Below are 24,599 nucleotides of genomic sequence, written 5' to 3' on the forward strand. Positions count from 1 at the left end.
TATGTCTCACTGAAATCTTCTTTTTTTGCGAGTTCAAACTCACCGTTTTTGAATATAGTTAAAAATTACATTTATAAAATTCAAGTTGAACAAGATGCATTTACTGCGGAACGCAGTTACAACTCATATAAAGTCTTAGCTTTTAGGGAATTTGGTTGGTGATATGCTTCGCTGTACAACACTAAGCACAGAGGGGCACTGCCATTTAAAAATTAAACGATAATTAAAAAAAGCACATAAGTCCGTGGGGATTCTGTTGTTCATTTCCTTCCTCCATTATGAGATAAAAATTCTTCGTCATCATCATCGACAATAGCGGTAAAAGAGAAAAAAGAAAGGGGTATTAAAAGTTAAAAGAGATGTATTTTTTTCTTCCTGCAGAGGCAAAGCGATATCATCATCGCAATAATCATAATCTCATCCGCATCTAAGCAAACAGAGGCAGTACTATGCGCATCCAAACCCTCAGATTCAGCAAAAACTTTTCTCATTTTCGAGGAACTGCAAATTTTTAAGCACGAAATAATTAGTTATTGCTGCTGGCGGCGCGCACGGTAGTGTTCTGCGGGGCGAGATCTTTCAGTTGAGGTAAATTTTGCTCGATTTGGCTCTGGATTGATGCATATTTTATAGGTTGAGAATGAGAGCGCCGATTTTTCTGCATTTGTTGGTCTTCGATGCTCTGCGGAGGTAGGCATTGCGTTGCCCTTGAGATTTATCGGATTTAGCGGTCTCAAAAGGTTTATTGTCGGCTTGTTCATCACATGGATCGGGTTCGCCATCAATTAACGTGATGCAACATTTAAATGAAGATAAATAGAGAAGCGAACGATGCAGAGTGATGCTCGAAGAGTGATATTTGAGTAGTTAATGCTTTTTCAGGGTTTATTATTGCTCTTTTTTTAATCAGTATGGATCGGATGTGCCATTATCTGTCGAGGTGCAATCGGAATGGAACATTTAATTGGAGTGGATTAAACAAGCGAGAGATGCAATGCGGAGTGACAGTAAAAACTGTTTGACGCTGTAATAAGTCCCCGAATATTATATCATAGTGACATTCAAGTGTTTAAAGATTGTACCTTGGAGATGCAGACTGTTTGACGTTTCAGAGAATGGGAAGAGAGCAAGTGTGAGGAGGAGAGTAGAGAAAAGATATGTCCTTTTCGGGGCCGGAGCTTGGTAGGGGAGTAGCAGCGAGAAGGTCTTCTACTTCTGCTGCTACTCAGGATGGTTTTCATGGAGCGATCATGGGGAGAGCAAGTCTTTTGAAAGAGAAAACCAGTGGGGAAAGAGAACATGTTGTTAAGCGGAGTCCTGGTCCATCCAGACTGCAGGCTGTTGCTTCTCAGAGGCAGAGGCCCTTGCAGAGGAAGCCTCCTGAACCGCTACGGCGAGCTGTGGCAGATTGTTTGTCCTCATCTCACCATGGAATGTCACCAGCGCTACATTCCGAAGCGGTGCGGGCGCTTCAGGTAAGCATTATAAAGCTACTGATACTTTAATAGATACTGAATCATGAACTTTCAGGATAGGCTTAATAAAGCTTTTCTGCATTTTTCTGCATCTGATCCACTTGCAACAAAGTTTAGGTTGAGTTTTGCTGGATTTAGTTTAAAGCTTGCATTAAATGTTCACATGAGCTTTATATTGAATTTGATTGGATTTGTATAGTGTGATTTTATTGGTTACTGATTCTAAGACACAAAATTGTGACTAACTATTTGATTCTCATGCTACTTGAATCCTGTGTTACCAGATATTGGAAATGGCATGAAAATAGGGAAGAGTCTACACCTTTATATATAAAATAGCAAATATTTGGTATATTAATTGCTAAGTAAAGGTGAAATCTATCTACTTAGTGTGAGAATCAACTGACAAAGACGAATATAGTATAGCTTAAAAATGATACTAAGCATGTAAATTTTATTGTGTAATCAATGATGCAATATACCACATGATGCAGAAGTTGCCAACTCATTTGATGTGATACTGTCCTAAGTCAGATGAAAAATTATATATAGAAATGAAGATTGAAATCATGAAATTCTGGCCTATGAGTCTATGACAAAAACAAAATAGGAGCAGACTGTCTAAATTGGCATATCCAGTGTTATAAAAATCCTTTGGCAGTTCATCCCTGTTTCATAGGAAGTGGAAAACGCAAAGGGTAACTTAAAAGTAAAAGGAGTTGGGACTTGAAAGTGATGTATTAAGATATTTGTCAGATTTAATTTTGGTTGGGAGATTTTGGGAAATGTAGCTTGGATTACCAGCATGCAATTATCTTACTTACAAGGGCAACACAGCTCTTACTTCTGAATTATTTCTGTGCTAGCAGAAATTTAATTACCAGGCTTGGTGTTTCCTAGACATTTATCTTTTCTGGGATAGTACCCAGAAAATTTAAATTACCAGGCTTACCAGGCTTGGTGCATGCAATTATCTTACTTACAAGGGCAACACAGCTCTTCCTCCTGAATTAATTCTGTGCTAGAAGAAATTTAATTACCAGGCTTGGTGTTTCCTAGACATTTATCTTTTCTGGGATAGTATCCAGGATGGTTAAACATTATGTGCATTATACAGTAACATTTTCAAGATCTGTTCATGATAATTTATGTATTTTGATCTGTTGTCTCAAGCTCTTCATTGAGGTGAAATTCTGTTCAGTCTTCACATGGGTGTTCCATTGATTTCGTGCTGTGCAATATTGCTTTTTTGTATCTTCTAATTCCTTCCTAGTTTTATGGCAGATGTGTTTGTAAGCCCTACATTAAAATATGAATATGAAATGTCCCCACTTTGAAATACAATTTAATGATAAATGATAATAATAAAATTAAAATAAAAATATAAAAGAAACAATTAAATATAATTAAATTTTAATTAAGTTAATGAATGGTCAAAGACATGAAATCAAAAGTTGTGACTCCCTCAAACATGAGATATAAAAGGGAGAAGAGAACCTCGTTGGAGGGGATAATTTGGGGGAATCAGAAGTACAGATCTGATATAAATAAGAAGTGGAGATCTGAATGTGAAAGGTTGTCTCCCTTTCAAAAGGCAGAAAGAATGAAGAGTTGCACTCTTTCAAAGGGTGCTAATGGTGGAAAGGGTGTGTCTCTTGCCAAAGGGGCATACATGATGAAGAGGTGTGACCTCTCCCTCACATTGGAGGATATAAAGTGGAGAAGCTTTCATTTGAGAAGGAAGGATCCATGAAATAAAAAAAATATCTGAAGAAGTAGATTTAGGAGCAGACCTAAATCAGAATTATTAGAAAATCTGGAAGAATGATATAAACATTTATCAAAGAGATCAGAACACAAATACAAATCTGCGAACAATAATAAAGCAGGCATTGAAGGAAAAGAAGAGGAAATGTTAAATCAATAACCTGAGAATCAGACCTGATGGAATAGAAAGGATTCACACACACACACACATATATATCTGAACATAGGCAGTAGATCAGACTGATATAAACAGCAGACCTGTGCATTTAAATAGGGAAACAACATCGAGTTAAACCTGTCAAAATTACCACAGCAGACTGAAAATAGATAACCTGCAATAATTCTACAAGTATATTGGGCAAGATTTAGTGTCCTCCCAAAAGGGGACATTACAATGTATGTTTATATTTAGAGAAAATTTGAAGAATTTGTAATTTGTCTATTTTTTGATAATAATTAAAATGTGTAAATTCTTGCATTTCTACAAGAAGCCCTTCAACGGTTTTAACCCTTTAACATTAGAACTCCGGTCTCTCGGTTCAAGCCTGTTTCTATGTCATTTTTTGCTTCTATTTCCAATAACACAGTTTGAAGTGGGTTCTTGTATTACAGGTTTGTGTTGCTTACCTCAAATAAATGAACTTCTTTTACCTTGTCTATCATTCAACTTAACTGTAATGTGATGTCATATGTTGTTTCTTAGAGTAACAATACAATTTTTTAAATAGGAGAGCATGGAGAACACAAGTTCGATTGGTAACATGAAACAGTTTTTCAAGGATAACACTTATTTTTCACCTACGTAAAAATTATGTTTTCTGGATGTTGTGCCTTTTTTTTGGTAAGTAAACTTTTACTTCAAAAGTACAAGATCAGGAATAAGTATGCAGAATGGCCATGGGAGAACTCGATCAAAACTATAATTCAAATATTAAAAGAATTCCTCATAACGAGATCAGAGAGACCTAATACAGATAGGTGTAATATGCCAAACATAGAACTTTAGAAAAGTTGTTGAGGACATTCAATCTACAACAGTACCATAAGGAAAGACAAAAAATGGATAGCATAGCCATAAATAAATCCTCACAGGATTACATTCTTTGTCCTTGAGCAGCAGCGTCGTTTATACCTTTGATGGGAGGATCATGAATGCCCCCTGGTGATGGTAATAGTTGAGTGCGTTCTTGATCTTGTTGATCAGCTCTATCACCACTAGATATCTTTTCGAGGGTTAACAAACTGATATTGTTTACTTTCTTGGTTCACTTTGCAGCCTTTGATTTGCATTGAAAATAAGTGAAGGAAAGATTATTTTGAGTTAAATGCACAGTAATTGATGCCTTTAGATCTTGAATTTAATGTTGAGATATATACAAACAACTTCTTGATGTAAAACACTATTTTTTTTTGAGTCTCATGCATTGAGAACATGTTGCTTTGTTTCTCAATCAATTTTATTTTCAGGGCAATTAGGGGTACAGATAACGTTTTTTCTACTGCCATTTTAGACAAATGATATCATCTTTTACACAAATTTTCCCCCTCTTGTCTTCCTCATTGCACTTTTGAGTTTCACTATCTTCTATCATAATCTTTTGTGTGATCTTTCTGTCATGCAAATTGACCATCTTTCTTCATGACTGTGGAGCCATCTCCAACCATACATGCTCCTCTGTGGAAGCATGAATTTGGAAAGTGGAAAGGATACAATACTATAAAGCAAGATTTCTTGAGATTGAGAGTGCTAGAGTCTTGTACCAACTTGAGACTTGGGTAGACATTCATTGGGAAAAAAGTCTATAAACTGGAAGATAACAGAATCAAATGAGAGAGAAAACAAGTCAAGACATTCATTGGGAAAAAAGTCTATAAACTGGAAGATAACAGAATGAAATGAGAGAGAAAACAAGTCATTTTTGGGTTATTCCTCTGATAGCCAGTGATAGTGTGGAGGTTTGCCCAACTCATTAGGGGACCACTACACTGATGGTTATTCTGGTCTTCTTTGCTCTCATGCCCTGCAATTTTTCTACTGCACTGTTCGTTTGTATTAGGTAGAAGGATGGATAGATAGATAGATATTACCTATTTAAAATTTTGAATTTTTTTGAATGCATGCACGCCTGACCACATGCCCTCTTAATTGCTAATTTGCATGCGCATGTTTGTGATATGGAACCCTCACTAGTAGCCTGTTTTAGGAAACTCATATTTCATTTAGCATTAGGACCAATGATTAAACTCAAGAAACCCTTAACTTAGCATGGGTAGGATTTCTTGTTTAAACTAAATTTTCTAAAAGATTTAATGTGTCTGATAGATTATTGTTATCATGGTGAATGTTTACCATGATCCCATACCCATGTTACTGAATGAGACAAAACCTAGGTGTGCCTGGGCACGATTTGTATCATAATTGGAATTGGGTTCTATTCCCCATGGGTCCAGGGTATGGTTTTCTGCAGACAGATCCATTTGGAATTGTTCACGAATGTGGGTGATTCCAATGGTGGTTAATAATTGCTGTGTGTTTTGGTTGACTTTTAACCAGAAAAATTATGTCCTAAACCTAAACTGGTGGTCATTTTCACTTGTGCTTTGTTTTACAAGTAATAGGGGAAAAACATACATTATATTTTGTTTGATGAGTAAGCAGCACCAGAATAAGATTCATTGCCGCCAGAGTAAGCAGCACCACAAATCTATTTTGATTTTGCAGCCATTTTCAGTTTTTGAGGAGTCAGATAGCCAACATACTTCTACTGCAAGTGATGGTGGGTCTGCTTGTGATTTTTCTAATCTGCTTACATCATCTAATGTCAATGATGACAATGATGTTTGTTTTGATTAAGACCCACTTGACACTGTTACTGATTGTATTGTATTAATGTTGAGCAACTAGTGTCTAGTAGATGTTTGAGTTTGACGAATTGATATTTCATTATTATACTTTATCTCAAATTTGTAATATGCACGGTAGTTTTGTTTAATTCCTGTTTTTAGGTTGTAAACATGTAATATATGTATAGTTTTTAAATTTTTTGTATGGATGTACGCAAACCATCTGTATCACCCCAATTTTTTTGCTGAACTGTCATACAGTACCCAAGTGACTTCCCTTCTACCTGATTTCAATTTGGCAACTTAGGCCTATATTAGTTTGTGTGACGACTATAGCTCTGTGCATATCAAGTACATACCTTATGCAAATGCTTGCTTGCATGTTTTCGTGCTTTATCATAACCATTGACTGAGATCTGTTTGTAGAGGCGTCACACTTCTGATCTTTCTTAGTATTTATCTCTAGAAAATATGTTTCGTATAAAAATTGAGTAGTCCAAAGATTCCTTCAACATGGCATATGTGATTCTTGATCATAAATGATCCAAGGAATCCTACAACTTGGCATATGTAGTTCTTGATCTCAAGCAATATAAACGTACACATTTCCAATAATACAACATTTGATGAAACTGTATGTGAGAGTAATATGGAAATTAGATTAGCATGTCAAGTCCTTGCCATCAATCATGTTATGTCCCCCCCCCCGTCATTGCCCGGAAAATAACAGTCCTATCTAAGTATAAGCAAAAACTAATTTTAACATCACCGAAATTATATATGGCAGTAACACTAATTATCATTTGGATAAGCTACTATAATAACATTTACATTTACAGGTAATAATATTAGATAATGACTTTCATAATATCATATAAATGAATACCTGACTTATGCTCTAAATAGAGTGTAATGAGTTTAGGAATACCTGGAGATCTGAAGTGGAAACCTGCAAACAGGTTAGGAGAGATGAAATCTATGTACAGTGTTGCATACATGATTATAAGAGATTCTAATAACTGTGCTAATTAGATATAAGTTCGTTCTAAAGATTTATTCATGTAATGAACATAGGCTAGATTGAACAAGTGTGGTGCCCAAGAAACTCCCCTATCTAAGCTCAAGGGCAGACAAAACCCCCTTGACCCCATGTGGCCCATGCCATCAACGAGTTGGCCTACCTAGTGGGTATCTTATCACCGTTTTCCTCCACTTGTCACACCTATCCTATGTTCCACTGTAATGTCCCCACTTAAAAATAGAATTTAATAATAAATAATAACAATAAAATGTAAATATTAATTAAGTTAAAATATAAAAGAATATAATTAAATATAATTAATTAAAATTTAATTAAGTTAATGAATGGTCAGAAGACATGGAAGGAAAAGTTGTGACTCCCTCAACAATGAGATATAAAAGAGAGAAGAGAACCTCATTTGAGAATGTGATAATTTGGAAATCAGAAGTGCACATCTGATTTTTATAAGAATTGCAGATCTGATTATGAAAGGTTATGTCTCTTTCAAAGGGCAAAAATAATGAAGAGTTGCACTCTTTCAAAATGTGCTAATGGTGAAAGGGTGTGTCTCTTGCCAAAGGGCATGCTTGATGAAGAGGTGTGACCTCTCCCTCACATTGAGAGATATAAAGGAAAGGAATCAAAGCATCCAGCAGCACCACCATGGATTGGATCAGATCAGATCAGAACTGTTATTAAGTTACAGGCAGTAGTGTCTTTGTTCTTGGTGGTATGCATGGGGATGTGTTGAATATGTATGCTTAATATATGAAGCCTGAAAATGTTGTTATGCAGAATTTAGTAGTAATATTAATATAGTCTGCAATATGTATGACAGTCATACTTAATTTCATATATATTCATAATACACGAGAAGTTAGTATGCTTACAGTAATAATCATGTTATTACTGTCAGTATTTAAGAAGATGGGATTGAGTTGTTTCCAAGAGGGGCAGTCTAAATCCAGCCAATAGGATGATTCCCAAGATAGGGTAGGGATCAGCATCCCGTAAACCTTGAGGGCATAGTCCCAAGATAGGGTAAGGGCTTGGATCTGTGAACTTTGGGGGAGCCTATTGAGTTTGGTACCTAAGCACTTGGCAACATAGTCATCTCCTCCCTTAAAACTGGAGTAGTAACAAGGATTGAACTTTGCATTAAGAATTATGGATGATACAATTAATTATCTAATAATAGAATTAATTGCCTAGTATGGTGGATTGACAATTTACTCATGAATAATTGATAAATTATTTAAAACTATGGAATATCACAGATTTGATTTTATCATTTTTGTTAAGGAAAGAGCTAAAAATAGAGTTGTCTCCTAATCAATTTAGTTTAAGTCATAAGTATATTGAAATAAATTAATTACTGTTATAATAGGCCTAAACTTAGTAGGGGACATTACATCCACATCTACATCTTCATTCAGTATGACAGAGAGAGTAGGGTTGCCACAGTAAGGTGCCCAAGAAGTTTATACTTCACAGGCCCAAGGGCAGCACCCTTGTACTCCCTTGGCCTCATGTGACTCCCCGGTCTTAAACCATGAGGTGGTGTGCGTATGAGATAACCCCAACACCCTTATCCCAACTGTAACTTCTCTCCCTTCCATCATACCAGTAACACTCAGAATATGTGATTCAAGTCCATTAGATTGATAAGGACAGAGCGAATTTTCAGAATATTAATCAGTATAAATATGCAGAATGTCTACATGATAATCAGAAACATATATACGCTATATGCAGAAATTTTATCATAAATATTGCCTCAGGATTCTATTTGTATGTACTGGATTTATTTACTGGATTTTTGAAGAGCGTAGTATATTATCTGTTTATTCTGATCTGGAAGTATTATCTTTGCTTGTTACTGATGGGCGGAGGAAATTCTTCCATCCCCCGATCTATTGAAATGCTTGTGTGCTTCTTCACTTTCTGATGTCTTCTCCCTTACTCTATATTTTCCGCCAATTATCTTTCCATATATTTCTTCCAAGCCTGCAGCCTGATCCCATTTATCTTGGGTGTAAAGGCAGATTAGAGAAGATGTGTCTCTTGTAAGAGGGTGTGTTTACCAAGGGGTGTGACCTTTGTGTTAACCGTTTCTTAATGAATCGGTATTAGTAAATTTCAACCATATTGATATTAGCATTAAGAACAAAACATTACAATTGTGTTAGATTTATAATCAAACCAAAGCATCAACAACTCTATTAAGTGTTTAATCAGGTCTTAATCAATTCAATATTTACATTGTGTACTAATATTGAATTATTAACAGATAATTTCATGATACTAGGTGTGTCTTATGACAGTCCGTCCCTACTAAATTTGCTTGCCCTCAAGCAACTTTCTCGAAATTTCTTTCGAGCCATATTGATTGTGATATAGGTTAATTGGTCATTGCAAACTGCTAAACCAGTTATCATTAGCAAATTAACAATAAAGGCATTGCACAACCATTATGGAACTAGCCAATGCTAAATGACAAGGAAGAACTAAGGATGCATCTTCCGCATAATGTAGTTAACAATCATAAATAGATTATTTCACTTGGATGCTCAAATATTTCAAGACCTTCCCATGTTGCATCTCCAATAGGTGGGGCTTTCCATTTTATTGGATATTCTTCAATGGTTTTGTTTCTCAACCTTTTTTCACGTACATTGAGTATTATTTCTGGTACCAAAATTTTCCTTCATCGTCAACTGGAGGTAATTTTGGGCATGGAATGATATGTTGTCCCAAAACCTTCTTAAAACGAGACACATGAAACACATTGTGGATTCTATTGTTTGAAGGCAATTCTAGTTCATAAGCCACTTCCCCGATTCTTCTTAATATTTTATATGGTCCATAAAAGCGGGTATGAAGCCTTTTTGCACCACTAACTTTGAGCGATGATTGCTTATATGGTTGTAATCTTAAAAAGACAGTATCCCCTACCTCAAATGTTCTTTCAGTCCTCTTTTTGTCTGCATACATCTTTTGCTGATTCTGGGCTTGGAGAAGATTGTCCCTAAGCACATTCATAATGTCCATGCTTTCCTGAATGAAGTTTCTTGCTCTTGGAACTCAGCTTTTAGAGTGGATCAAATCCTTGAAGGATTTTGTTGTGTATCCATACAATGCTTTAAAAGGACTCATCCCTATGGACATGTGATGAGTGGTATTATAGTAATATTCTCCCAAGTGAAGCCACTTAACCAATGCATTTTGTTGCCCTGTGACGTAATTTTGTAGATATCCTTCCAACCATTTGTTGACGATTTCAGTTTGCCCATCTGCTTGTAGACGGTAACTTGTATTGGGAGTCAATTTTGTTCCGACTAGCCTGAAAAGTTCTTGCCAAAAGTGACTAAAGAAACGATTGTTTCGATCACTTAGAATGTGTCGGGGTAATCCATGTAATCTGAAAACCTCTTTGAAGAAAATCTTGGCCACTTGCGGTGCCCTAAATTTTGAGGATATGGCCATGAAGTGGGTATATTTTGTTAATCGATCAACTACGACATAAATGCAGTCTCTTTCTTGTACTTTGGGCAAACTTGTTATAAAGTCCATGGATATGCTTTCTCATTTTTGATCGGGTATGGATAATGGTTGAAGTAATCTTGCTGGGTATGTATGTTCATCCTTGTTCTTTTGACAAATCACACATTCCTTTACATGCTTCAATACATCCCCTTTAAGTCCCTTCCATGAAAATCTCTCTCTGATATGTTTGTAGGTTTTATAGTATCCATGGTGGCTTGCTGAGGGGTTGTCATGGTAATTTTTCAAGATCTCCTTTTTTACCTTTGATCTGGGTGTGATGAATATCCGATCTTTATAGAGGATGAGGTCATTCACAACTTGGTATCTTTCATCTTGTATCTTCCCCTCAATTAGATCGCTTGAGAAGGTGTCTTTGGCATACTCGGCGAGTAAAGATGTTTTCCAATCAATAGATATTGTTGTCATTGCATTAAGGGAGGGTCTTCGTGACAATGCATCGGCTTTCATATATTCAATATCAAAATCATAGGCTTGCAATTTACTTACCCACTTTTGCTGTCTGTCATTTAGGTCTTTTTGACTTAACAAAAATCTTAAGCTATTGTGGTCAGTCTTCACAATGAACCTTCCACAAATTAAATATTGCTTGAATTTTGCCAAGGCATGCATTATTGCCAACATCTCTTTATCATAAACGGAATATGCCCTCTCTAGGTCCTTGAGCTTCCTGCTTTCAAAAGCGATGGGGTGTTTGTTTTGCATCAGTATTGCTCCAATTCCTTCACCTGAAGCATCACAATATAGAACAAAAGGCATGGAGAAATCAGGTATGGCTTATACAGGACAAGTACTCATGACTTCCTTGAGTTTTTCAAAAGCTGCTTGGGCCCCTTCATTCCATGTGAAAGCCCCCTTCTTAGTAAGATCTATAAGTGGTGCTGTTAGCCTTGAAAACCCGTTTACAAACCTTCTGTAGTAGCTGCAAAGACCCAAAAATCCTTGTAGGTGTGTGAGGGTTCTAGGTTTTGGCCAATTCTAAATGGCCTCTATCTTTTCTTCATTTACTTTTACTCCTTGTGCACTAATCTTGTGACCCAAGTATAAGATATCCTCCATACCAAATTCACATTTGAATAATTTTGCATATAGGGAATTTTGTTCAAGTATTCCTAGAACTTCATCTATATGTTTTAGATGCTCTTCCCATGTTCTGCTGTAAATCAAGATATCATCAAAGAAAACTAACAAAAACTTCCTTAATTGACCTCTGAAAATGTGGTTCATACAAGATTGGAAATTAGCCAGAGCGTTGGTTAAGCCAAATGGTAGGACAAGAAATTTGAAATGCCCATAATGGCATCTAAAAGCTGTTTTTGGCATGTCTTCCTCCCTTAGCTTGATTTAGTGGTACCTTGATCTTAAGTCTATTTTGGAAAAGCAAAGTGCTTTGTGGAGTTCATCAATTCGAGGAATGGGGTACCTATTTTTTATTGTTTTCTTATTTAGTGCCCTATAGTCGATGCACATCCTCATCGTACCATCTTTTATGTTGGAGAGTACAATGGATGAAGCAAATGGGCTACAACTTGGTTGAATGTGTCCCATCTCTATAACTCCTTTATAGTTTTTTCAATTTCCTCCTTATACTTGTGTGGATGGCGGTAAGGTGTGGTGACTACCAGTTTTGTTCCTTCCTCTAACTCATTAGAATGTTCAAACACTCTTTTGAGGGGTAACCCTGAGGGATATTGTCGAAAACCTTTTTGTGTTTTTTAAGCAATGGCTGGATATCTATATGGACTTCTTTACCCTTGGAAGTGGTTTTGTGTAAGATTAAACATTGGGCTATCCATTCTACTTGATTGTGACTAAGGATCTTGCCCATCTTTTTCGCTGAAACCACCCTAGGAGATCCATTGGAGAGGCCTTGCAACATAACCTTCTCCCCATTATTTTTGAAACTCAATTCTAACTTTGAAAAGTTTAGATTGATATCTCCTAGCAAATCCAACCAAGGGATGCCCAAAATTAAAAAATGTGTCTCCTAACTTTACATTATAGAATTTATCCTTGATTTCATATTTCCCTATAGAGATATTAAGTTGAGGAATCTTTCGGGTACATGAAGTTGTAAATCCGTCAGCTAGTGCTACCTTAAATCCCTTGAAGTCTTGTGCCTCCAATCCCAATCTTTTGGCTAAATCCTCATCTATAAAGTTATGTGTAGCTCCACTGTCTATAAGAGCTGTCACCTTCTTCCCCTTAATTACTCCTCGGATCCTAAAAGGGTGGTGTTTTGTTGCTCTTGAGATGGATGCCAAAGTCCCATCCTCCTCATTGACCTTGTTGTATCTTACCCTTTTATTTGGGGCTTCCTCTTGTTTATTTGATGTAGTTTCCATGCGGTGAGAATGGCTCCTTTTTTCGCATACATGGTTGTGTTCCCAATCTTCTCTACACTTGTAACATAAGTTACTCCTTTTTTATTTCTTCTTGTGCATTGATGTCCAGGTTTCCATGTTTCTTGGCACCTAAAACATAGCTTCCCTCCTCGGCTTTCTTCTTGCCTACACTTGTGTCCTCGTTCCCATTTCTTTTTACAGTCAAAGCACAAGCCCTTTCTTCTTAGTTCCTCAGGGTCATCATAAGAGAGGAGTGCCCTTTTGTGTCCCTCTTTATCATGGAGGTGCTTATCCTTAGATGTTGCTTTCTTAGAGTGATCTGGGCAGCCTCAAGTTGGGTAGCTTTAAGGATGGCTTTTTGAAGATTAGGAGGATCAAAAGTGCTTACTAAACCTCGGGTTGCATTGGTAAGCCCTTCAATGAATAAGTAGATGAGCCTCTCTTCGGATATCCCAGGAACCATAACGGCTAACCTCTGGAATTCTGAAATATATTCCTCAAGGGTTCCCCTTTGTCTTATCCTTGCAAGCTCCTTGAAATGTTTTTGGGGATGGATGTGGTCAAACCTTTCAGTAAGTTTTTTCTTGAAGTCACCATAGGTCTTAACATTTTTGTGGTCTGTGTAACTAGGCCATGATGCCACCATTCATGTGCTGTTCCTTCTAGGTGCAGTATGGCAAATGTTATAGTATCCCTTCTGTCATAGGACAAAGGGTTAGGTAAGTTTCTAATTTTTGAATCCATGAGTGAGTTGTCATTTTCCCCACCTTGTTTTGTATCTCCATGTTAGGCTGTGTCCTCCTTTTCAAGTTTTCGTATACTCCTTGAATCTGCTTCCCAAAATTCAGAGAAGGGAATACTTCTTTTAATTTCAGGGTCAAACCTTGTGTATTCAGCAGCAAGCTCCCTTATGCCTAGGATATGAGTTTCTTCTCCACCTCTGGAATGTTCTTCCCTAATTAGGAAAGTTGGTATATGGGTTCTAGGGGTAGACTCCCAGGCGGTCCTATCATCACTTTCTGATTGACTGGGGGATCTTTCCCTTTCATTCCCTTGGTTTGACCATAAGATTGCCTATGGTTGCTGTTATGTTTTGTAGTGTCTGAGTAGTATGTTCCATAAAAGTTCTAAACTCATGTTCCATGGCTATTGGAGCTTTCTTTTTTCTCTTTCTAGGGCTTGTAAAGTTCGCTGACTTAATTGCATCAACTAATCCCCTCAGGCTGGCAGGAACATGCTCTGATACCTCTTGTCATTGCCCAGAAAATAACAGTCCTCTCTAAGTATAAGGAAAAATTAATTTAACATTGCTGAAATTATATAAGGTAGCAACACTAATTATCATTTAGATAAGCTAGTATAATAACATTTACATTTATAGGTAATAATATTAGATAACGACTTTCACAATATCATATAAATGAATACCTGTCTTATGCTCTAAATAGAGTGTAATGAGTTTAGGAATACCTGGAGATCCGAAGTGGAGTCCTGCAAACAGGTTAGCAGAGATAAAATTTATGTACAGTGTTGCATACATGATTATAATAGATTCTAGTAAGATATAAGTTCGTTCTAAAGATTTATTCATGTAATGAACATAGGCTAGGTTGAACAAGTGTGGTGCCCAAGAGACTCCCCCATCTAAGCTCAAGGGCAGACAAAATCCACTTGACCTCACATGGTCCATGCCATCGATGTGGTGGCCTACCTAGTGAGTATCGTATCACCGTTGTCCTCCACTTGTCACACCTATTCTATGTTCCACATCTACATCTTCATTCAGTATGACAGAGAGAGGAGGGTTGTCGCAGTAAGGTGCCCGGGAAGTCTATACTTCACAGGCCCAAGGGCAGCACCCTTGTACCCCCTTGGCCTCATGGGACTCCCTGGTCTTCGACCATGAGGTGGCGTGCCTATGAGATAACCCCAACGCTGTTATCCCAATTGTAACTCCTCTCCCTTCCATCATACCAGTAACACTCAGAATATGTGATTCAAGTCCATTATATTGATAACGACATAGTGAATTTTCAGAATATTAATCAGTATAAATATGTAGAATGTCTACATGATAATCAGAAACATATATATGCTTTATGCAGAAACTTTATCATAAATATTGCCTCAGGATTCTATGTGTATGTACACAGGGATGCATACTGATTGCTTTTATTTACTGGGTTTTGGAAGAGTAGTATTTTATCTATTTATTCTGATCTGGAAGTATTATGTTTGCTTATTACTGATGGGCGGAGTTCAAACCCTTGATTTATTGAAATGCCTGTGTGCTTCTTCACTTTCTGACATCTTTTTCCTTCCTCTATACTTTCCGCCAAAGTTATATCTTTCTATATATTTCTTCCAAGCCTGCAGCCCAATCCCATTTATCTTGGGTGTAAGGGCAGATTAGAGAAGATGCGTCTCTTGTAAGAGGGTGTGTTTACCAAGGGGTGTGACCTTTGTGTTAACCGTTTCTTAATGAATTGCTATTAGTAAATTTCAACCATATTGATATTAGCATTAAGAACAAAACATTACAATTTTGTTAGATATTTAATCAAACCAAAGCATCAAGAGCTGTGTTAAGTGTTTAATCAGTTCTTAATCAATTCAATATTTACATTGTGTACTAATATTGAATTATTAACAGATAATTTCATGATATTGGGTGCGGGTTATGACCAATAATGTCTGTCCTCGTATACCCCTTCCTTTGAAACTAATTCTATCCCATTTAGGGCACACAACCAAAATGGACCATTCATATTATAATAGCAATCAAATTTTATTGCTTTTAAAAGTGTGTGATTATTTAATATTTGCACAAGTTCATCCAACCAAAACGAAACTGTACTTTGCAGTCTCTTCAAGATTCCATCTTTCAATATCAAGGATTGGTCATTTACATACAAAACCGTGTGTCTTAAATTATTTGTGAACCACAATCATTTGAAAATTGAGCTGTTTATCTCAGCAGTCAGTTGCTTCAGGCTTGTATGGGCTCTTACTAGTGTTGATTTGGAATTTATGGCATAATTAGTGAAGTGTGAGAATTTGAAAATTGTTGTATTTATCATGGCAATCAGTTTCATTAAGTCTGTAGAGATTCTTCTTGATGCTGATTCACTTAATCACACCAATCCTTTGCACCAAGTGTATATTGTTTTTCCTTAATAGTGATTACCAGGATTTCAAGCAACTATCAATTCTTATAGATTGTTTCCTCTCCCTCCTTGTTTGTGATCTATTTTTATAACAAATTCCCCTCTTGTTTGCTCAAGATTTCTTGAAAATTTTCAAGTAATTTAACCTTGGGATTGATTTTTAATTCCACAATTCTGTGCAATGCCAACAGAAAACACCTATAGTTTCTATATGCGATGTAAAAAGGAATGCTAGTTTATCAGCAGTGCACATTTTCATTGAAAATTTGAGATGATAATTTGAACACTTATAGTTTCTGTATGCGATGTAAAAAGGAATACTAGTTTTTTAGTTCTATAACACACACATCATAAATAATCAGCGGTGCACATTTTCATTGAAAATTTGAAATTATAATTTGAAAGTCTGCTATCATGGATCAACAGTGAGTGGTGTTGATGTGTTTTTTATGCATCTCAAACACAGAATAAAATACCAAGGTATCTTATCCTCTCTTGATCAAAATCACCTTGAATGCTAAATGTATGATCAAACAAGACGACTCCAAGGTTCCTATTGTCAGGTCTTGACGTGTGGATAAGCTCAATAGTTTGATGTGATAATGCTAGAATCACAAGGGGACTTATGTTGCATACAAATGCTTGAATCACAAGGGGACTTATGTTGCATACAAATGCTTGAATCTTTGAACGTTACTAGAACGTGGAAATTAACTCAACTTGAAAAAAAGAGCAAAAGGAAAGGGTTTAGAGAGTCTAATCTAATCCTAGGAATGTAGGATGTAGTGAATGACTTGGTGAATCTCTACTAGACTTTGCTTTGACATCAATGAACAACTCCACAAAGTTAGTGCGATCTTCTACAGTAAATATATGATGTTCAAATTACCACCACCAACATAGACACCATCAAGGCAAGTTTACAATCAACAAACTACTAGTAGTATGGATATGCAAATTTCACCATTAATCATCCACAAAATCTTTCATTCAATTAACCAACATTAAAACAAATGAGAAGTAGAGACCATGCAACATGTTGAATCAACATACGAAATTCACTAGAACTTAAATGAAAAACAATATGTTTCTTGCAACAAGATCTTGGTAACAATCTTTACCTTCTCTCCTAATCTACTTCTACTCTAACTTCTAATTCCTAATTGCCTTATCAACTATTCTTCTATTCTTCTGACATTAGCCTTACAAATGAGAGAGCTGAGCCCTGTTATAGAAGTCCGGCTCAGATTGATTCAAAATTAATTTCCAAGATTGAAAGATAGAAACCCTAATTAGGGTTTGTTTCAACCACCATTACATTGGCCAATGAAAGATGAGGATAGGTAAGATAAATAATATTTGATGTAGAGCTACTTGTCACTTGTTCCATCCTTGAATGAATGCTAACTTGGAATCCTTTTGATTGGAGAAATGGTGATTGGGATGCCACCTTAGCTTGTCCTGTGGACCTGATTAATTTGCCTTATTGAAATCCTCCTTCAAGTCTAATGTGAAGTTCTTTCCTTGAATTCTTCATTACCATCCTTGAAATCTTCCATGTTATATCTTGAAGTGCTGATTTCTTGCCTTTGGTGTTGACTGCATTGATACCCTTTCGATGAAGTCCATTTGCTCTTGAATTTTGGCCCTGCACTCATGATGCTTCATATCTTGACGTCCTTCACCTCGATTCCTTTACAAAGTTGAGACCTTCCATATTGCCATTGCAATGTTGTCCTTGCATTGTTTTCTTTGATGAGTGACCCTATTCATTCTTTTGTAATCATTCCTTGGGCGTCCTGATATTTATGAATGTCATGATGAAGTTTGATTTTATGGTTCCTTGTCTTGGACTTGGATTCCTTGATGGAGTTCTCAAATGTGGAACTTGATGTGGAGACGCTTTTTGACCTTGCTAACCTTATGAAGCTCTTCCCTTATCACTCACCTTTGTCATCATTCCATGCATTAAAACCTGAAAAAGAGAAACAACAATTTAGATAAAGATAAATGAAACCATAAGAACATGCTTTGTCATTAAAATCGTTTTCAGGTCGTTAAGTCTGAAATGTATAAAGATCCTGATGAGAATGACTGATTTCCTGTGTTGGAATTCTTATCTCAAGACTTGGGACTAGAGGGAAATTGCAATCAGATCTATATGTAAAGAAATTTTCTTCTTTAATCTTTCAACATGTTTCATCCTTCAATCCATTCCTCAAAATCTGACTTTTCCCTTTTGCTACCCTCTCGTATGTAATTCAATGATCATCTTTGGTGGAGCTCGCTAATTCTGTTCTCCATTTCTTATCCATGTCCTTCAACAATTTCGGCGGCCCTGTCTAACCCTAGTCTTCTAAATTTTGTGGCAAATCTGCCAAATACAATTGCGTCCAATAGAAACTTCAAGGCTGTGCTGCATTTGAGATTATTGGCTGGAGGTGGTTTCGGGGTTCCACTAGTGCAATGGCTTCTGCCTGCTTCGACGATGTCTCTCGATCGTGCCCTGCTCTTCCTGTCCACTCCTCATTCTCAATTCTTGAGGTTTGCTTGGATGATTTGGCCATGGATCGGGAAGATCTTTTGTTGGATTGTTCCCTAATCTACAGATTTACAAAGATATGGCCAAAGTTATGTGGTTTGCAATTATGGATTTCTGAGAAGTGGAAAGAATAAATGGAGGGTGAAATTTGGATTTAACCCTGTGCCAAGCGGTTCTTTATCCTGGAATTTGACTCCCAGGAGGATAAGAAGTTGGTGTTGGAGAACGGTCCTCGGATCTTCCAAGGTGGTTTCCTATGTATGAAACCATGGTTCCTTGCCTTTGATCTGTGAACAAAAATCTTCAATACAAGTTATTTTTGGGTGCGGCTACTGTATCTTCCTTTTCAATTTGGGGAATTTGACTACCTTCGAGCCATTGGGAATGGCTTGGGGAATTATCATTGCACTTCCAAGGAAACTATTGATTTCAAGAACTCCACTTTTGCTTGAATATGTATTGAAATGGAGTTGTCTATTGGCCTCCCTATCATTGCACTTCCAAGGAAACTATTGATTTCAAGATCTAGAAGATGCTTCTCAATGGATCATCTCACATCCCATTGTCAAAAACAACATGTTGTGGGGTATTCGGCTTCTTTTGGCAAGCCTTCCTGGTGGGTTGGGGCTGGGCCTTAGCTTTTATGTCATTTCTCCCAATTCTCAAGATTCAAATCAAACTCAAGCTCCTTTTGAAGATACAAAGGCTTGTTTGCCTACCTCATTTGGTGATCGCCCTTCGTCTCGTTTCGCTACCCACCACGATAATTGGCCCATGGTGGAATCTCAAATCTCATAGCAGACATCCACATTGACGGATTCCACTTTCGTTGCTCTGTAGAGCCGTTGGAGAATTCTGTGGTGATGGGCAGCGAGGATGGTCCAAAAGTAGAGAGCTGCCACCCAAAAGATTCTGGATGGATAGAAGTAAAGAGAACACAACAAAATCCTCAAACATCAAATGACCTTTTAAGAAAGTGGAAAATTGGAAACTCAATAATTTTTTGTTCAGCCATATGGGCTGGAAGGCAGGGTGTTTTGCAAGCTCTTTGATTGCCTGTAGCATATCATATGTTTTGTTACTGTAGGTGGCAATAGTAACCTATAGTTTTGGCCTAGAATGGCCCTTTTTTGTGATTTTCCCCAGTCAGGGACCTAGTTGATGCACCCCTATTAGAGGGTTGATGCGTTTCTTGGTTTTTCTTATCATTTTATATGGGGGTGGACCCCATGTCCACAACTTCTTACCGATGATGTAAAATATGTTGAGAGATATCAATTTAAATAGAGAGACATAAATTAAAGAATACTAATACCAAATATAAATCCCATTAACAAATTTTCTACCACCAAAAAAATAAAAATAAAAAAAATTGGACGAAATCGAAATTCACCCAAATAATTGAAAATAAATCTGACTAATGCAAATTTGTATTTTTTTTTGATATCTAAATTTTTTTAATAAATTTAATTACAATTTTTCGAACAGTACAAATAAAAAAAATCTATCAAAATAATTAAATACAAACATATATTAATAATTGAAAATTTAAATCAGAGATTTTAAAATAGGGTTCGTAATAAATTAAATTTTGAAATCTAGGCTTAAATTTTTTTATTAGAAAAAGTGATAATTAAACTGAGTATTAATTGAAGAAAGTTCCCGCAATTGAGGGGGCAACTTTGAATTTGAGACAAGTGCAAATCTGATCCAGTGTTGTGCCATTTAGTGCACCTGCAATTAAAGTCAATGCCACAGATATGCTCCTCAATTCATCGATCCTGAATTGAATGTATATCGAGTACAGTATTCCTAGAACATAGAATTGTGCATCCACAGTTTGACATAACTCCAATTGTAAGCATTAAAATAAAAAAACAAGAAATATTAACAATTTGAAAACAAAAGATGGTAATCAAATTAAAATTTAAAATCCTAATTTGAGATGCAAACTTCAAAATTGATGCACTTGGATTTTATTGATGATTGATTTCAATAGACTAGATTTGTATAAATGTGATTGTATGAAAATGCTGAATAATGATCTTATTTATAGATTTTTCTAGGGAAAATCAAATGAAAAATGAGGATGAGATCAAGGATTTGAGTTGGAAAATGAAAAATTGTCATTTCAAAGTGATAAGGAGATAATGATGGATTTTTTAATTCAATTGGCGATAATTATGAGGATATTCTATCTTTTTTAAAGTTTCAAACACGAAAAAGAAAAAATTATTAAAAATTAATAATATAATATAATAATTTAATTTCCAACTATCCCACTTAAATAATATAATATTATAATTTAAAATATTAATATATATCATCTAATAATATTTATTATAAAAAATGCTCGTAAATGGGCTTCCTCGAGTTGATTCGAAGTGTCAGGACATGGCCAAAGAGGAGTGGAGGGAATTGGATTGAGGGTGGATCAAAATTAATTTTGGTGGTGCATCAAAAGGGAACCTGGGCCCATCAAGGGCTGGATACGTGGCTCGTAACAAGAAGGGTGATATTCTTGCCCTTGGTGCGAGATGGCTTTTGACATAGACAAATAATGAGGTTGAGGTCCAAGCTACACTTTGGGGAGTGAGGATGGCCAAATGGCTTGTAGTTTCTAAGTTGCACCTTGAAGGGGATTCGTTGATAATTGTTAACGCTTTGAAATCAAGGGGGAGGTGCCTTCGTGGAGATTAGATAAATTTATAAAAATATTTTTAAAAGAAATTAAAGAATTTGTAGACTTTCAAATTTCACATACCCTGCGGGAGGGTAATACTGTTGTGGACACTCTGTTCAAGGTAGGGATATTATTAAATCTCATGCAAGGAGAAGAGATCTGGGAGGATTTTCGAGGGATTGAGATGGCGTACGAAGATGAGAGTATGCCGGTGTTTGAGAAGGAATGATTAAAAGGACACCTTTTGTTGGTTCCCTTTTCAAAGCAAGGGGGAAAGACAACGAGTGGAGGCACGAAGGAGCTAGAGAATTGGTGTAGAGCGGAGAGGATGGAGGCAAATTTTTCATTTTTCAAGCACGAGGATCCTATTTTTATCCAAATTCTGAATATATTGCTGGGGAAGGATTTTATAAAATCAGAATTTAGGTTCTGCAACAATGTAGATATAGTGTCGGTGGCTATGTTGGGTTTGAAACTGGGCACTAAGGAGGAGGAGTGGGTGCTTTGAGCTTGCGTACCAGAGCTTTATCTCTTCGGGTTAAAGTCTTTGTTAGCGAGAGGAGTCTTTGGGAAAGGCTTGCGCAAGAATGTGAGTGAAGGCATTTGCATTGATGAAGAAAGTGCAAAATTCAGGCCTTTCATTCCGTGGAGGGATGGTGAGAACATTGAAGAGTGGTGGCAGGATGCCCTAATTGGTTGGGAGAGCTTGAAAGAGTTCGTGCAGGAGAAGGAGATTGAGAAGTGGATGGCTTAGGGGAGAAAAGAAATAGGGTCATCAAGTTCCGAAATTCAACCCTGAAGATTATTGGGATAATGGCCCAAGTAAGCCAAAGTTGTAGGGTTCTTGGTGAATGGCGCCAAATTGGGGATGGAGCTGGTTTTTTTGTTTGTCCTTGGTTGTATTTGCCCTAAATTTTATAATGTATGTAGGGTTTTTGAGAATAAACTATTTGTTTCTGGTTGGTGGTTCACGGGGTGATATTTTAAAATTTTTTTCGTGGTGTATGGAGACTGTTTTGCTGCAAGGTTTAGTGTTAAGGGCGGAATTGGCATATAGCTATGCTTTTGTGTACATTTTATTTGATAAAAATGTATATGGTTTGGGGTGTCTTGGAGGGTGGCGAGTTGTTTCAAACATGGTGGATTTTGGACAGATATGCTTTCGAATATTATATGTAATCCTTTTTATTTCTATAAATAATAAAAATCATATATTATCGATCAATTTTTTTTTTTATTATAAAAAATTATTAATTTAAAATTTTTCAAAGATAAAAAATAAATGTTTTTTCATTTTTGAAATATTTTTAAAAAATTGTCATAAATATTTTTAAATACGAATTCAGAAATTTACTTCAATTATGTTGATTTTTAGTAAGGATATCCGTATCCATTTAATGAGAATTTATGATTTAATATTTTATAGAAAATTTCATTTTTTTGGAGGACTATCTTTAGCCATATCATTCTTATGTTTTTTAATATCACATAATTTTTTAATATTGATAAAATATTTACATTTTAAAAATTAAATCAGAATAAATAGATGACTAAAATTATTTATATATAAAAGTGGGCAGGCATCAATTTAAATTGCATGTTGTTTTTATTAACAGAGGTTATTCAATTCATTTTGTGAGTGTAATATGGCTCTCAGCAATAAAGCAAAATTAAAAAAAAGTAAACAATTTAGATTAAATAAAATAAATAGTTCTAAAGTAAAATAAAACATCTCTTAAGTAAATAAAACAGCTTCTGAGGTGTATTTAACATATTTATATTAAAACACAACCCATATACATATGTAACAAAAATTGAAAACTATAAAATAACTCTTAAGTAGATAAAAATAGTTCTTCAAATTAAAATAAAGTAAACAATGTAAATAAAATAAATAATTCTTATATAATTCTAAAGTTGAATAAAATAACCCAAGGAAAATAACTGTAGACTATTATCTCTTTGTGTTGTTTAGATAGATGTATTTAAGACTTTTATTTTTGATTTGGTTTTTTAAGTTCAATGTGTGCATTTTGCACTTTTTAGTTTCTTTAATGTCTTTTGTAGAAGTTAATTCATCCTATGGCATTGTGGGAGGCTCACCTGAATTATTCACTTTTTTGCCTGTTTCTGCCTGTCTTAGGATTACTTGGCGGACACAAAAACCATTGACGTTGCTTATACAGTACTTATAGAGCATGCACTTGCAGAGAGGGATCGAAGGTATGTTTTGTTTATCTTATTCATATTTTAGTTCCACTTATGTTCATGTACCACTCACAACTGAGCAGCTCTCCTTCAAATGAACTGTACTAAAATGCATTTTAGCTATAATTTTTATCTGTTGTATGTAATCGATTCTTGTACAGTTTGCAACTGAAATTTATCGAGGATTTGTTTTATTTAAATAAAATACTGTTGGCATGTTTTTATAGATTTTATTGATAATTTAATAGTTCAAGCTTTATGTTTTGTCAGTTTGATCAGAGTTACAAATTTGTATTCCCTTGCTGCCTTTGATATTGCCATATGTGTTCATTGAGCTGTATATCTTGCTCTTTTGATGAAGAGGCAATGAGTTAGAAATATGTACAGAATACAGACACTATATGCACAACTGTCAACAAAGAGAACAATCAACACCATCCTAAGAATGTGTAGACGAATACTTGAGGAGGAGCTTAGCAGGATTTAATAAGTATTTGGGACATACAATGCATGTGATCCACTCACTCTGCCGTTTTTATACTGTTTGATGGGCCATTGACTGCCGAAATCTGTATCTCATATTGTATTTGTTATGTTCTTTGGCTTCTTTAATATATGACTTATCTCATTACTTTGTCTATGATGAAGTTAATACTGTTATGTACTTGGATTGGACAGCCCTCCAGTTGTTGCAAAGTGTGTAGCACTTCTCAAACGATATCTTTTTAGGTGAGTTTATTCTGCCGGTGATTATAAATTTTTATTTTGATATGAGTGGAATACAATCTTTTAAATTTCCCATGTTTGCATGCTCTTTAAGATAGTCTAAATATTTGGTTTTTTAATGCCAAATCAAGAGAGCTTCAGCTAGATACAGTAAATTCCGTTTTACACTGGTAATGAAGATAAAATAGATAGTACTATGTGAACTATGGTACGATCCACATAAATTTTGATGAAATAAATTGGACTTTGAGAGTCTA

General features: G+C 35.8%; 1 protein-coding gene across 2 annotated transcripts in view; it reads left to right on the forward strand.

Moving 5' to 3' along the window:
- Positions 1-226: 226 nt before the first annotated feature.
- The window catches only part of LOC131026903 (uncharacterized), a 96,021-nt gene continuing 71,648 nt past the window's right edge, over positions 227-24,599 (forward strand). Inside the window, exons 1-3 of one of the 2 annotated variants that reach the window (XM_057956915.2) lie at positions 227-1,475; positions 23,552-23,631; positions 24,295-24,345. In XM_057956915.2, the coding sequence (XP_057812898.2) occupies positions 1,158-1,475; positions 23,552-23,631; positions 24,295-24,345 (449 nt within the window). In that variant the 5' untranslated portion in view covers positions 227-1,157. Of the gene's footprint in view, positions 1,476-23,551; positions 23,632-24,294; positions 24,346-24,599 lie in introns of those variants that run through there. The other variant, XM_057956916.2, reaches the window with a different exon arrangement.

This window comes from Cryptomeria japonica, chromosome 1 (genome assembly GCF_030272615.1).
Source record: "Cryptomeria japonica chromosome 1, Sugi_1.0, whole genome shotgun sequence".
In the NCBI taxonomy this organism is placed as follows: Eukaryota; Viridiplantae; Streptophyta; class Pinopsida; order Cupressales; family Cupressaceae; genus Cryptomeria; species Cryptomeria japonica.